The sequence below is a fragment of the Paramisgurnus dabryanus genome, chromosome 16 (genome assembly GCF_030506205.2).
Source record: "Paramisgurnus dabryanus chromosome 16, PD_genome_1.1, whole genome shotgun sequence".
NCBI lineage: Eukaryota > Metazoa > Chordata > Actinopteri > Cypriniformes > Cobitidae > Paramisgurnus > Paramisgurnus dabryanus.
The window spans coordinates 15,960,583-15,974,618 of record NC_133352.1 but is presented as its reverse complement, the minus strand read 5'-3'; the positions used below and the strand labels follow the sequence as shown (position 1 = coordinate 15,974,618).

At 35.6% G+C, this 14,036-nt stretch overlaps 1 protein-coding gene across 2 annotated transcripts in view; it reads right to left on the bottom strand.

The window, feature by feature from the left end:
- The window catches only part of glra1 (glycine receptor, alpha 1), a 60,120-nt gene that overhangs the window by 22,242 nt on the left and 23,842 nt on the right, over positions 1 to 14,036 (bottom strand). For both annotated transcript variants that reach the window (XM_065271547.2, XM_065271553.2), the window contains 4 exons: positions 12,591 to 12,814; positions 9,539 to 9,621; positions 8,960 to 9,097; positions 5,493 to 5,707 (listed from right to left, as the gene is read on the bottom strand). In XM_065271547.2, the coding sequence (XP_065127619.1) occupies positions 5,493 to 5,707; positions 8,960 to 9,097; positions 9,539 to 9,621; positions 12,591 to 12,814 (660 nt within the window). The remainder of the gene's footprint in view (positions 1 to 5,492; positions 5,708 to 8,959; positions 9,098 to 9,538; positions 9,622 to 12,590; positions 12,815 to 14,036) is intronic.

The following is a 14,036-nucleotide window of genomic DNA, read 5'->3' as shown; positions in this document are numbered from 1 at the left end:
TGGTCCCATTTGATTTCCTCTCTTGCGCACAGTTGCCGTCGTCGGTCTCACGCTCAGCCTCCTATTACGAGGTGTTACTGTAAAAAATGCGCTACACATTGCATTTAAAAAACCGGATGCTTTATTTATAGTTTGAATACGGATATTTCACGTCAGGTTCGAATGCATATTCGAATATCGAATAAAAAGTGACAGCCCTATTCTGCACCTTGTTACTTCTGACCTTATTTTATTACAATTATTTATTTATTATAAACATACATTTTGGATTGCTTTTCGTTGTATTAATGTTGCGCTGGCCATGGTGCTGGTGCATGTAATTTAGCCGAATGTGCTAGGTGCTCTGCATCTAATATTTAGGAGTTCATCAAACTAAACAGTTATAAGTTTTGAAATGTATTTAAAACAGGGTGGTTATCTTGTCAAAAGTTACATTTCAAAACAGGTAAGCCGTTTTTGTAAATTTCGTTGATGACACGGAAAATATCTGCACAAAGCCTAATGTATGCCAGACACGACTGTCTCTCTTGTGATTTAATATTATGGTCGGTGTTCACTTTCAAATGATAGAAAAGAAATTCATGAAATAAATGATATAAAAATCATCAGGTGAATACAGAAATGATCAAAGTAAGCAAGCAGGTATTACTAAAGCGTATTTATCTATAAAATCATTAATTTCAGAGTTTTTCTTTTTATTAATTAACATTTAAGGAATTGTATATAAAGTTTAGCTTTTATCATTTATGGTAATAATCACAAATTATATGTAATTTGTCGGGGTTTTTCTTGGTCATGACTGCTTTGACGCGCTAAATCTTAAAATTATATAAGATCGCTGAACTGTAGCGGGGGCTTCCCAGAGGATCACATGTTTTTAAGTTTAGTTATCAAAATGTTTGATATAACAAAAAGATATGTTATATATTTATTTTATGTTCTGTAGATCTTAGCTTTAAAATCTTGTGAGGAATCATTTAATGAATGTCAATATTGCTTTTCATTTTAACTTAAAAATGATTCAAATGCATCGTCATGTTGTCTTCGTTCATCACTTCAAAGACAGTTTTGGTCACTTAATCAGACATTTATTTCTGTGTGCTGCTTGTGAAACAAAATTAAAGTTAACCATTTGTTGACTACCTGGTGCCCCTTCCACCCATGCGCACACACATAGATGATTCGACTATCTGTCTACTATAGAAAGATTCAACAATTATGATTCGAATATGTAAATCCTTAGTCGAGGACACCCCTAGTATTTATATATACATAAAATTAACAAACAAGCACACACTGATATCTTATGCAAAAAAAATCACGATTAATCTTTCCCCAGCACTAATATAAATGTATATGACGGTACTAGTGGTCAAACGTACTGCAATTAACCAGGTTCATTTTTTAACACATAAATGATTAATGAATTAATCACATTTTAACACGTTAATCCTGACAGCCCTAATATATTTAATATATTAATGTAAAATCGTTAAGCAATCGTTAAATAAGTTGATGACCCACTGCTTATACACACTACTTTTATATACAGTACAGTTAAACCTTTAATGATAATGTATTGAGATTTTTTTCATATCTTTTTACCTTATAATACATCTTGAGTAAATTTGAGCACCTCTAAACCTAAGTCTGAGTTGGGGGTATGTAAATAGTCTTCATAATAAAATCATATTAAATCGTATTTGTCAATGTATAGTTTCTGGGGGTTTTGTGTTTGTACTGCTGAAAAAAAAAGAATAGAGATAAAGCTTGCCAGAACACACAACGCTAGGCTCGAGTGACCAAACTACATTTCCCATCATTGTCTGTGGCAGCTTGAGAATAATAAAATACATAAATCATCAATTACACAGCCAATGCCCATCTGCTGCTCTTCATTTTGTAGCAGTAGTACTAAAAAGCTGAAATTGGCCAGTGTGTCATTTTAGCACCTGAACACACATCATGGTGTAACAATGACTTCCAAGATCATAAATATGAACTTCCCAGGAGGACTTGATTGCACCGTTATTTAGTGTTCAGAAATTTGGCCCGCAGTCACACAGGAGTACGTTATCCCACAACATTAGAAGAATTGTAGAAAACAAAATATGCAGAAATTTTACTAAACCTGTTTGATGTTTTTGGCTGTATTTAAACCATCCTTAAAGGCGGGGTGCATGATTTTTGATTTTTTGAGAAACGCTTTGGAAAAGGTGTCCACACTTGTATTCAATCAGCAGTTAGGGGCGTGTCTACTAACTGACATTGTTGCCTGGGTTGTGTATGTGTGGCGCAGGTATATCAAAAGAAGGTCCTGATTTTATTGTGGTAGGGGTGTGTTTGTTAAGGTAATTTCAAATGTCAACATTGTCTTTTTAGAGATCATGTACCCCGCCTTTAAAGATCCCAGCGTTCACACACATGCAGCTTAAATTCATGTTTAACAAGGTTACTGATCATTTCAATCTGAAATGAACAGTCTGTGCTTCACATTTGGGCCAGATGTTTTGTAAATCTGTCACAATGTATTTCTGGCTTTGCAAAGATGATGTTGTTGAAAGATGGAACTGTTAAGACCAGGGGCGAAAATCTCATCTAAATGTTGGGGGGGACAATAAACATAAAATTTTTCAAGAACAATTTTTGAAGGGGACACCAATAATACAGGCAAAATTGTACTTGCAAGGAAATGGGTACAGATAGAAAACGTTTCTCTTTCTCTATGAACGGACGCAAATTTAATTTTAATACATATGAATGCAGAGGTGAAAAGAGTAATACAATTTTCTACTTAAGTAATAGTAAAGTTACTTTAATAATATTTTACTTAAGTAAAAGTAAAGTTACTGGTCTAAAAATCTACTCAAGTAAAAAGTCATTTTAATTTTAAGAGTTACTTTTTTACAGCGGGGAGAGGTTTCTAGTATAGTTCACAAAGGAAGGATATATACATCTCAAACTATGTTTTTAATTGTAAACATCTCTACAATTAAAGTGCAATAACAAATGTTAATAAAATAAAAAGCTTTTTATAACTAAGAAACATTTATGGAATTATTTAATGATTTTTACAGGTGAGTTATGCACTTTTGAAGCAAAAATAATATGAGGTCAGCAGCTAGTAAATACAATCATTATATGAAGGTTGTAATTGATGTATTGCTGGTAACATACATTGTTATTAAACTATATACATAAATGAACATATAATGAGATGAGTGCCATGGCTATACACTATACATCCTTTACACGTTTATTAGCTCCCAGACCTGTGTACCTGATGTCTTTCAATCTATCTCTCTCGCGCTCTCTCTCTCTTTGCAATGTCTAATGATCTGCGCATTCTCGAGGACGTTCTCAAGTTGTTTGACTTGACGCGAAGCTGCTAGACCTCGGAAGATAATGCGCATGTATTAAAAATGCATCGTGCAAATTAGCGGTTAAACACGGTCGGCAATTCTCAAACTCCGTACTCAAGAGCATGAACCCTACCTGAATGAAACAATCGCTTTGCGTCAATGGCCAGGGGTTTCTTTCGTAAGAATTGAATTGAGGGTCTGCATTAGCCTGCGCCTGTCTCGTCCCTCTCCATGGTTCTTTTTGCGCGTTCCCCCGCCCATCAATCAATCATCCGACCGTGGCGCGTCTTTATCACCTTACTTTTTTATTTATTTTTACTCAGTAACGGATATGATTTAACATGTAGCGAAGTAACCAACAATACTTTAAACATACTTAAGTAAAAGTAAAGTACAGATTTTAAAAACTACTCAAAGTAAAAGTACACAAAAAACTCAGTTACAGCAAGGTGAGTAAATGTAATTTGTTACTTTCAGCTCTGCCTCACCTCTGCATGAATGCATAAAAATGTTTTCTTGATCGTTTATCTGCTTCTGTTCTCAGAAAACGAAATATGTTCATGTTTATATGTCAAAATAGTCCAGTTTTAAAACATATGAGGATAAACTGATAAGTGATGGGAAACGTTGTATTGTATATAGCTTATTAACGCGTCGGCTCCGTACACTTCTCTACCACCGGAATGTGTGGTGGTGAGGTAAAAGGGGCGTGGGCAGTGGACCAAACCACTGTGAGGCAAGGGAGGGGGAATCCAAATATTTAAAACGTTTTTTTGTTGTTGCTCCGTTTGCATTTGTATTGTTTCACTTCTTACACAACTAGTTTAAGTATTATAAATCATTAAATTATTTTCAATACACATATTCTAATGATAATTTAGGGGGGACAACCCTCAGATAGGGGGGGTCCTGTCCCCCCCGACCCCCCCGGGATTTCCGCCCATGGTTAAGACCTATATCAGACTTGACAGAAAGCCAACAGCTTGCAGCAAAAAGTTGTTGCTCATCTTACATTTACACTAAAAGAGACAGCAGCAGCAAAATAAATAAATAAATACAGTACTCTATCAAGTAAACATTTGAAAAGAGGACTTTTACTCCTCTATTACAGACAGCTGATTTATTGACAACATGTAAAAGATGATCACCATAAACAGTGATCTCAGCTGTCCAGACAAACTTTAATTATGTAAATATATTTACCTCTTTTAACTGTTAAATTACATTTTCTTTAATGAGTGTGTTCACACAATAAGCAAATATCTATCAAGATCTGTTTATTATAGATTTTTTTGTATTCATTAATGCAGATCAATAACCGAAAGCTATACTGTTGTATCTCTTTTCATGTCTTATCCAGAACCTGTTAATGTAACACAAGTTTTACATTTTGCAGTTCTCTGTCAACTGCATGAGTCGAGAGCAGACTTTTATGCGTTACTTTACACTTAATTCCGTTTGTGACATTTATCTTTTACACTCAAAAACGTGCGCACATGAACAAAATTGCAAGGAAGTCGGTTAAGGCGTTTACATGTACAGTAACATGAAATCGGCATAAATCTACCTTGCTAAACTCTGCAGGACACGGGCCCTCCAGGATTGAGTTTGGACACCCTTGCTTTGAGACTTCTAGATATTAACGCAATCTGAAAGGCCTGTCTTGAAAGGTTTAAAGCTGACATCATTGCTATAAATTCATTTCTGTAGGAAGAAAGTAAATGGGATGTTTACTTTCAAAACCCTAATGCTGAGATAATCACCGCAAAGCTGTCACCCCGAAAAAATGTGGCGTCGACAGACAAGACATTTATTTTGCACTAGGTAGGACACCGCAGTTAATATGCTGTATTAAAATACATACGCTGTAGTTACTTTGTGTGTGTGTGTGTGTGTTAGGTTTACCGTAGAGTGATATATTGCTTTTAAAAAGTGAGTAGAAATAGTAAGAGATAATGTTAGTGGGCCACAAATTGTCTGGTTATGATATTATGATGGAGGAGGGTGTAGTACAATATAAATGCAAATCGCAGGCCTTCAGCGGGACATAATGAAACGGCAAAATAATATTATGTACAAAATCAGCTTAATGTAATAAAGGAAGGATAAAAAATTCAACAACCAACTGACCTTAGGAAGAGAGGCTCTAGATCCTGAACTCTGAGTGGTCATGGTCAGCACAGTAGTGATGCCCAAACCTACACGGGCAGGGGCGGCGTCCATGTTGATCCAGAAAGAGACCCAAGACAAAATAACAATCAGGAGACTGGGAATGTACATCTGGATCAGATAATAACCCATCTGTCTCTCCAGGTGGAAACGGGCCTCTATACAGGTGAACTTCCCTGAAACAGAAAAAGTACATGGGTTTCGTTGTTGCCTGTCTGTGATGCGACAGCACATCTGCTGTGTTTTGTCATTGCAGATTTATTAATATATGCCTTTTAAAGTCCCATGGTACTTCAAAATGAGTTTCGACACTGTAAATAAAATAAAATAAAATAAAATAAAGTAAAGTAAAATAAAATAAAATAAAGTAAAGTAAAGTAAAGTAAAGTAAAATAAAATAAAATAAAATAAAGTAAAATAAAATAAAATAAAGTAAAATAAAATAAAATAATGTAAAGTAAAGTAAAGTAAAGTAAAGTAAAATAAAATAAAATAAAATATGTAAAAGGTAAATACACGTTCTAACAAACAGAAGCACTGACACCAAAACTCAAACCAAAAGCGCAAACCTTTCATTTGAATTACGATCTCTGCTGATTGCAAACAGCCAAGCGAAAAACAAAAGAGACGCAGCATTAAAAATACTACATCTAATGTCTATTTCTCCCAAGAGACACAAGAGAGTGCAACTGAAGGAGAACAAACTGGACTGAAATGAGGCTGGACTGCAAATCAAAATAGATCGCTGCTAATAAATCTAAAAAAACGACACTTTAATTTCCCGGTTAATGCTTGACTGGGGAGCGGCAGAGCCTTTGCACTCGGCACTGGGCTGGATGTTCAGTGTTTGTGCTATAAGAACATGTTTACGCCAAGAGGAGCGAAAAGAGAGATAAACAGACACAGTATGAGGATGATGAGTTTTAGGGCGTCCCCAGAGTCTTCAATGGATTTCGATGTGCACAAGAGTGAGGTCAGAGGTGATGTTCAAAGCTTACACGGCAATGCAATACAATCTGTGTTCAAATGAGATAGCATAGATAACATTGAGTGCTTTGCTTTTATTATCAATCACTATATTTGAACACTGCATGCTATTGAAAGCTATGCATTCATGATATAGACTTTATTGAAGCTGGGCTGGCACAGCATGTCGCCAGAGATGGAAAATAATGAATTACATTTACTCGCCTAACTATAATTCAGTAGTTTTTTTGTGTACATACTTTTTAAAGTAGTTTTTAAAATCTGTATGTTTTGTTTTAAGTATTATACTTCACTACAACTTAAATCTGTTACTGAGTAAAAAAAAATATATAAAAAATATGCAAAGTAAAAAAGGCACGCCACGAATACTGATTGATTGATGGGCGGGGGAACGCACTTAACTCACAAAAATAACCAAGGAGCGGACGAGACAGGCACTGGTGATGTAGACCCTGAAGTGAATTCTTATGAAAGAAACCCCTGGCCATATTTAAGCGACCAATTTGACTACAAGTGCAAGAAAGGAAATAGCTTTATTATGCAGTGTGAGCTGTGTTTGCCCAAGGTGACTGAACTTGCATTTTATAAAAAAACATGACATCAAACCTGCGCAAGCATGTTCAGGTAAGTTTTTACCGCTCATTTGCATGCCGCGTCAATCGTTTTTGACACCATGTCAACTTAAGAACGTCCTCGAGAATGCGCAGGGTCATTAGACATTGCAAAGATAATTGTGACACTTAAGGGGTAAATTCCCCTTACCTAAGAGAATAATTTAAGGGTGTTGCATACAGTGTAATCCCTTAAACAGTTATTTTAGGTAAGTGTAATCGTTAAGTGGTTCCTGACAGGAATCAAGGTTTGCTGTTATAAAATACTATTGTTGCCATGGAGACGCAACAGAAAACATGTAAAAAATAAATTCTGCAACACCCTTAACCCTTAAGGGAAACATAAGGGTGAACTTAAGGGAAAATTACACTGAAGGTGCTTTATACTGCTGGGCCACGAAAACTAGATGGAAGACAATAAACGTGTCAGGATTAAATATAGCCATGACACAATCTCATTATATGCTCAATATGGTAATTTCGTGTGTGTGTGTGTGTGTGTGTGTGTGTGTGTGTGTGTGTGTGTGTGTGTGTGTGTGTGTGTGTGTGTGTGTGTGTGTGTGTGTGTGTGAGTGCGTGTGTATGTATGTATGTATGTATGTATGTATGTATGTATGTATGTATGTATGTATATATATACACATAGTGATTGTGATTGTATTTACTAGCTGCTGACCTATATTATTCTTTGTCTTAAAAGTGCATAACTCACCTGTAAAATCATTAAACAATTCTATAAATGTTTCTTAGTTATAAAAAAGCTTTTTATTTTATTTACTTTATGTTTTTGCACTTTAAAAACAACTAGTTTGAGATTTATATTCCCTTGTCCTTTAGACCACTAATTTTACTTGTACTTAAGTAAAATATTATTAAAGTAACAGTACTTTTATTTGAGCAGAAAATTTCAATACTCTTTCCACCTCTGCATGTCACTAGATAGATATTTTGTACATTTCCTACTGTAAATATATCAAAAACTTATTTATCATCAGTAAGATGTGATGCCAAGAACTTCATTCATACTTTATTATTCTTTAATATAATAATTTCCTCAATATTTAGATTTTTTGCACACCTAGATTGCAGAAATTCAAATAGTTGCATTTATTCAGCTTTAAGATGATCTACAAATCTCAATTTCAAAAAGTGGACCCTTACTAGAACTGATTTTGTGGTCTAGGGTCACTGTCAATGACGTTTAGTGTCATACCTGATCACTGGCACCATTTTTAAAATGCACTGAAATGTAGTGCAGAAATCGTATAGTCTTTTATGATAGCATTATAGTGTTTTATCTTTACAACTGGAGTTTGAGACAGATGACTATTCTTGTTTTGTGTATCGTTACAGAAAATTACACAAAGTTGGAAAGAAGGTGGTTAATGAAAACAAAATTTTAATTTTTTGGATGATTTTTTTGTAATATCATTATGACTATTACATTATATATCCAGCGAAGCTACCCTCATTATCCCAATGAGAATTATTATTAAAGAAAAAAGAGAAAAAATCTGCTCTAACTGTCCCTTCTGTTTTCTTTCTTTTTTCAATCTGAACTAGTCTGGCCTTCAGCATTTTTCCACTCTATCTGGAGTGTAAAATGTTTTGACTGTTGACGTTGACAGAGCAGATGGTATTTAACTCAATCGAAAGCTCATGAAGAAGAATCCGAAATATGGTCCCTGTCCTTTAGCTGAACCTGTGAACCGTACTAAGTCATTTATAACAGTTTGTGATAGCAGCCATATAAGAGTATTGTGTGTGTGTGTTATCTGCTCAGCTGAACAGTTTCACAGAGAAAATAACATGAGATTAAATGACACTAACCTGTGTTATAGTGCTTGGTACAATAACGCAAATCCTTCTCTTCTTTCAGTATGAACTGAGGTAACGTCAGTCCATCTGCCACCTGCACAGCTCCTTTCTCATCCCACTCGAATATAAGATCATTCATGGTATAGCCGACTAGTAGAAGAGAGAGGAAACAAAAGAATTTATAAACCATTTTGTTTGCATGGGACTACATCATTCGCTAACAATGTTGACAGGGTGTTGTATAAAAGCGTGTTGACAGCGTGCAAAAATTCCCCATCAACAGTTTTTGTTCCAAGAATCATAATGCAAAATAAGCACCAGACAGGACATTGTTTACAATGGAAAAGTTAAGCATTACAAAACAAAAAATTCCCAAATATATCCGTTAATTTGGCAAATATACAGAAATATAACATAGATCTACAGTGACGTCAGGGACTAGAAGCTTCTCCCTGCTGACTGCTGAATCTACTTGAAGGCTCTCTTAAATCACTATGCTCTTCATCTCCTCGTGCCAGCCAGTACAACATCCATCTCTGCACCACTGAATAAATCCTCTCCATCTGGCTGAAAGGATCAGGGCATACTTACAGCTCTCCAACTGCATTATACAGGTCTGCACATCCATAGGGAAATTCTTCAGGTCCATGGGACAGGCCAGAATCAGTGTTATTCTGAGAACGACAAGATCCACTATCAGCAATGAATATGCAACTAATAAAATCAAGACTGCTATTTTATTTCCCTTTCTTTTCCAGTGGTAAACTGATTAAACTGATGCATTTAAACAAGCGCTGTGTGATATATCGACTAATCAATATTACTGAGATATTTGTGCGGAAGATATAACATTACAGAATATTGTGAATATTGAATCCTATTGTTGAAAATTAGGATAAATGTGCCAAACATGACATCAATAGGCAATTTCACTCCTTTTATGCTTCAAGAGTTGTGCAATGTAACTCGTCATTATCAAAATGGCAACAGCAATCGACAAAGGTATGGAAAGAATCACAGGAGTGAATGATGAATTAGTACCCAAAATTCAACATTCAATCTGTAATATTGTGACGCCTTGGTTTTTAGAAAACAGACACTAAAACATAATTTGCAAGCTGTGCAAGAAGACTGTTGCAAAAGGTTCTAGTATAATCTCTTATCACCTCAAACTGCGTTTACATGTGCTCATTTTATAAAAGTCTTCACAAGGTCAAAATCAAGCATTTATTTAATAAGCACAGATGGGCCCATCTCAGAGGTCCTTTGCTGATGCTGCTACCCTTTCTCCACCAAACACTTCCCTGTCAACTCTCCACGGTCCAAATTAAGGCATAAAAGCATCTTAAATATACCTTAAAAAAGTGTTTTATTATTCTAAAAAAATATTATAGTATTATAATAGTAACATTTAGAATGATAACAAGATATTAAATCTAAAGTTATATCGCCTACACTTTAAAAAAATGCAGCATTAAGTTAAAACAACTTTGTCAATTCAACCTACTATTTTAAGTTTTGACTTGTGATAGGTTGACATAACTTATAAAAAGTACATAATTTATAAAAACAAGTTGAAATTGTTTAACTTCATTTGTTAAGTTAAAGTAACATAAAAAAATATATATGTTGATTTGACATAATTTTTACAGATCCGAGCTGTATTAAACTATGACTCAGAGTATGTTATTTTCGTAGTTAACTACCTTCTAAGATCCTAAAGCTAGATAAAAGAAAAGAATAGCTCGCTGCAGAGCCCGGATGAGCAGATCTCACTCAAGGCTATAATAACGTCAGGGGATGGTGGTTATTTACTCGAATTTTTCAATCTAACTCCTGGCACAAATTAAAGGGAGTTCAGGGCTGAGCCCAAACTGATCTAAAGGGTTCATTTGATAGTGTCAAGTTAAGAGACGTGACCTTCCTTTCACACACTCCACATCGCAATTCAATAACTGCAGCCTTGTAAAGCTAGAATGATAAGATATAAAGTAGATTTGAAAAATGTGCTAGAAAACATCCCTTGATAGTTCTGCTTTGAGCAATCATTTATTTTATAATAATGCATAATTATATAATAGAATCAAAATCTGTGCTTTCTAAATAGTGTATGATTTGATTAAGATTTTGAAGTGGTTTACATTTAGCAGGAACGCTTATAATAATCAAATGAACTGTATTGTTGAAAGTGCAAATTTTAAGTGAATCAACTGAATGTTCATTGTTCAGTGGACCTTTTAGGCCTGATGTGCCTACATACAAACTTCAAACTATACTTAAAATAAACCTATTTTAAAGGGACACTCTGCTTTTTTTGAAAATTTGCTCATTTTCCAGCTCCCCTAGAGTTAAACAATTGTTTTTACCTTTTTGGAATCCATTCAGCTGATCTCTGGGTCTGGCGGTACCACTTTTAGCATAGCTTAGCATAATCCATTGAATCTGATTAGACCATTAGCATCGCGCAAAAAAATAATCAAAGAGTTTGGATATTGTTCCTATTTAAAACTTGACTCTTCTGTAGTTACATCGTGTACTAAGACCAACAGAAAATTAAAAGTTGCGATTTTCTAGGCAGATATGGCTAGGAAGTACTCTCCCATTCTGGCGTAATAATCAAAGACTTTGGTGCCGTATCATGGATGCAGCAGGCGCAATGATATTAAGTAGTGCCCGAAAATAGTCCCTCCTAAAAGATACTAAGGGGAGTATTTTCGGCTGCTGCGTAATATCATTGCGCCGCCTGCACCCATGATACGGCACCAAAGTCCTTGATTATTACGCCAGAATGAGAGTATAGTTCCTAGCCATATCTGCATAGAAAATCGCAACTTGTAATTTTCTGTCGGTCCTAGTACATGATGTAACTACAGAAGAGTCAAGTTTAAAATAGGAAAAATATCGAAAGTCTTTTTATTTTTATTTTTATCTATGTCGCCGCCATTGACGAGATAACTCGTCAATTAATAGAAAACGCTTCCCTGCCAATTTCTGGCTTTCCGCAATACAGCTATTAACCACCACTTCCGCAACTTATACAACACGGAAGTAGTGCCTTACGTGAAAGAGAAAGAACTTGTGTATGTTTTAAAGATCGCTCTGCATCTGATCTCTATCAAAAGTCCTTCACAAAAATTGAATTATCTCAGCTTTTTGCTCAAAAATGTGTGTTTTTGAAGAAACATATTTGAGAGGTGATAAAAGAGAACTAATGAAGGTAGGATGAAACTTTTTTTTTGAAAGCAGAGGTTCTGTTCTTTCATTTGATATATTGTTTGTTTATATATTTAAAGAAAAAAAATTCTGGAAGGCATTAAACTTTTGTGAAAATCATGAAAAATGCTGGCGCTGGCTGGCAACTTTTTTTAAACGCTGGCGGGGAAAGAGTTAAGCGCGATGCTAATGGTCTAATCAGATTCAATGGATTATGCTAAGCTATGCTAAAAGTGCTAGCGCCAGGCCCAGAGATCAGCTGAATGGATTCCAAAAATGGTAAAAATCTAAAGTTTAACTCTAGGGGAGCTAGAAAATTAGCATATTTTCAAAAAAAGTGGAGTGTCCCTTTAAGAAATATTTGAAATAAGTGTAACAACTAGAACACATTGTTTGGTATATTAATTACAGAACTGATTCATATAATCACCTTATACTGTATAAGACATTCCCATTTTTTGAAATCCTCAAAAGCTTGTTGTCAGTGGTGACCTCATGGAAATTGGCGCCCTTTTCATTGGCAAAGAACAAATCGGGTTTCCAAATGGAGTCCAACATAGAGGGATCAAGGTCAAGGGAGTCATCAGGATACTCGCTGTAAGCCAGCCGAGGGTCATTCCACTGCTGTCTTAGAAAAATGTTCACTCTGTAATCCTGTGACACACAAAGACAGCCATGTCAATACATCAGAGCAGGACCACTGCAAACATCAACTGCAATTTCACAAGCACTTCTGTATTTATTTATTTTGCATGTGTGTCTAACCTTAGTCTAAGTATGTTAGACCTCAAGTCACAACATATTCAGCTCAATGTGATTGTTATTTCGCGCAGACTCAGATCAGTGACATTTTGCATCAACAACTAATTGTCAATTTCTCTTCAGAAGCATATAAGCAGTTTTATCATTTTGAGGAGACCATTAAAATGTCTAGCCAGTAATGTACCTTGGTATGACTTGAGATGATCCACACGGGAGAAAAATAGCGGATGACCTTTGCGACAGCAATCAGCTACAACATGCGAGGACATTTTGGGGCAATTATCCTAATGTAAGGTGAGCAGTCCACCCCCAGAATCTTAAGCTATTTTGATGGAAGAGAATCATGGGTCTCGGGTTATTAGATTTGCCTCTCAGAGAGCACAGCCACCGTAGCACGCAAAAGAACAAGTCCCATCGATTTCACAATGTCAATATTTCTCTCTTATGATAAACAACCCACAGTCATTGAAACAAAATGAACCCTGCAAAGACATGAGAGCAATACATTGCGGCTTCATTACCAATGGTATTATCTCCCCATTACGCAGGTTGTGCAAACAGTTTTGTTCTCAAGCAAACACTTGTTCCACTTTAGCAGATTTAACGTCGCAAAAAACGTTAATATCGCAAAATTAGTAAACATCTTTTATTTAATGTTAGTATCTGACATTCATTACTACAACCAAACTTGAATCACAAACAGGACCCATGAAGTCAAATGGCACCCTTCAAACATACAGCTGGTTTCCCACAAAACGATTTTGCAAACAAGCAAGGAAGTGGGCACACATTCATCAGCACAAACACACACACATTTTTTTCTGATTTGATCTCTCTAGGCTAAAGAGAGTGATTTATGGCAACAACCCACTCATAATGCGATTCAAGCCCAAGGCCAGATCCTTTCCTGGCGGTGACATATTAGAAAAAGTTTGGCGTCTTGCACGACTCTGGCGTGCCCAACTCTGCTAACAAACGACGGACTGCGAAATGTACATGATCTCTTACTTTCTGAAGAAAATGAAAGAGTTTGTGATCTAATTAAATAGGCACTTGCCTCTCCCTTGGGCCTTATATCTTTGAAAAAGGGTAAACAATTAGGACAGCGGAGAAG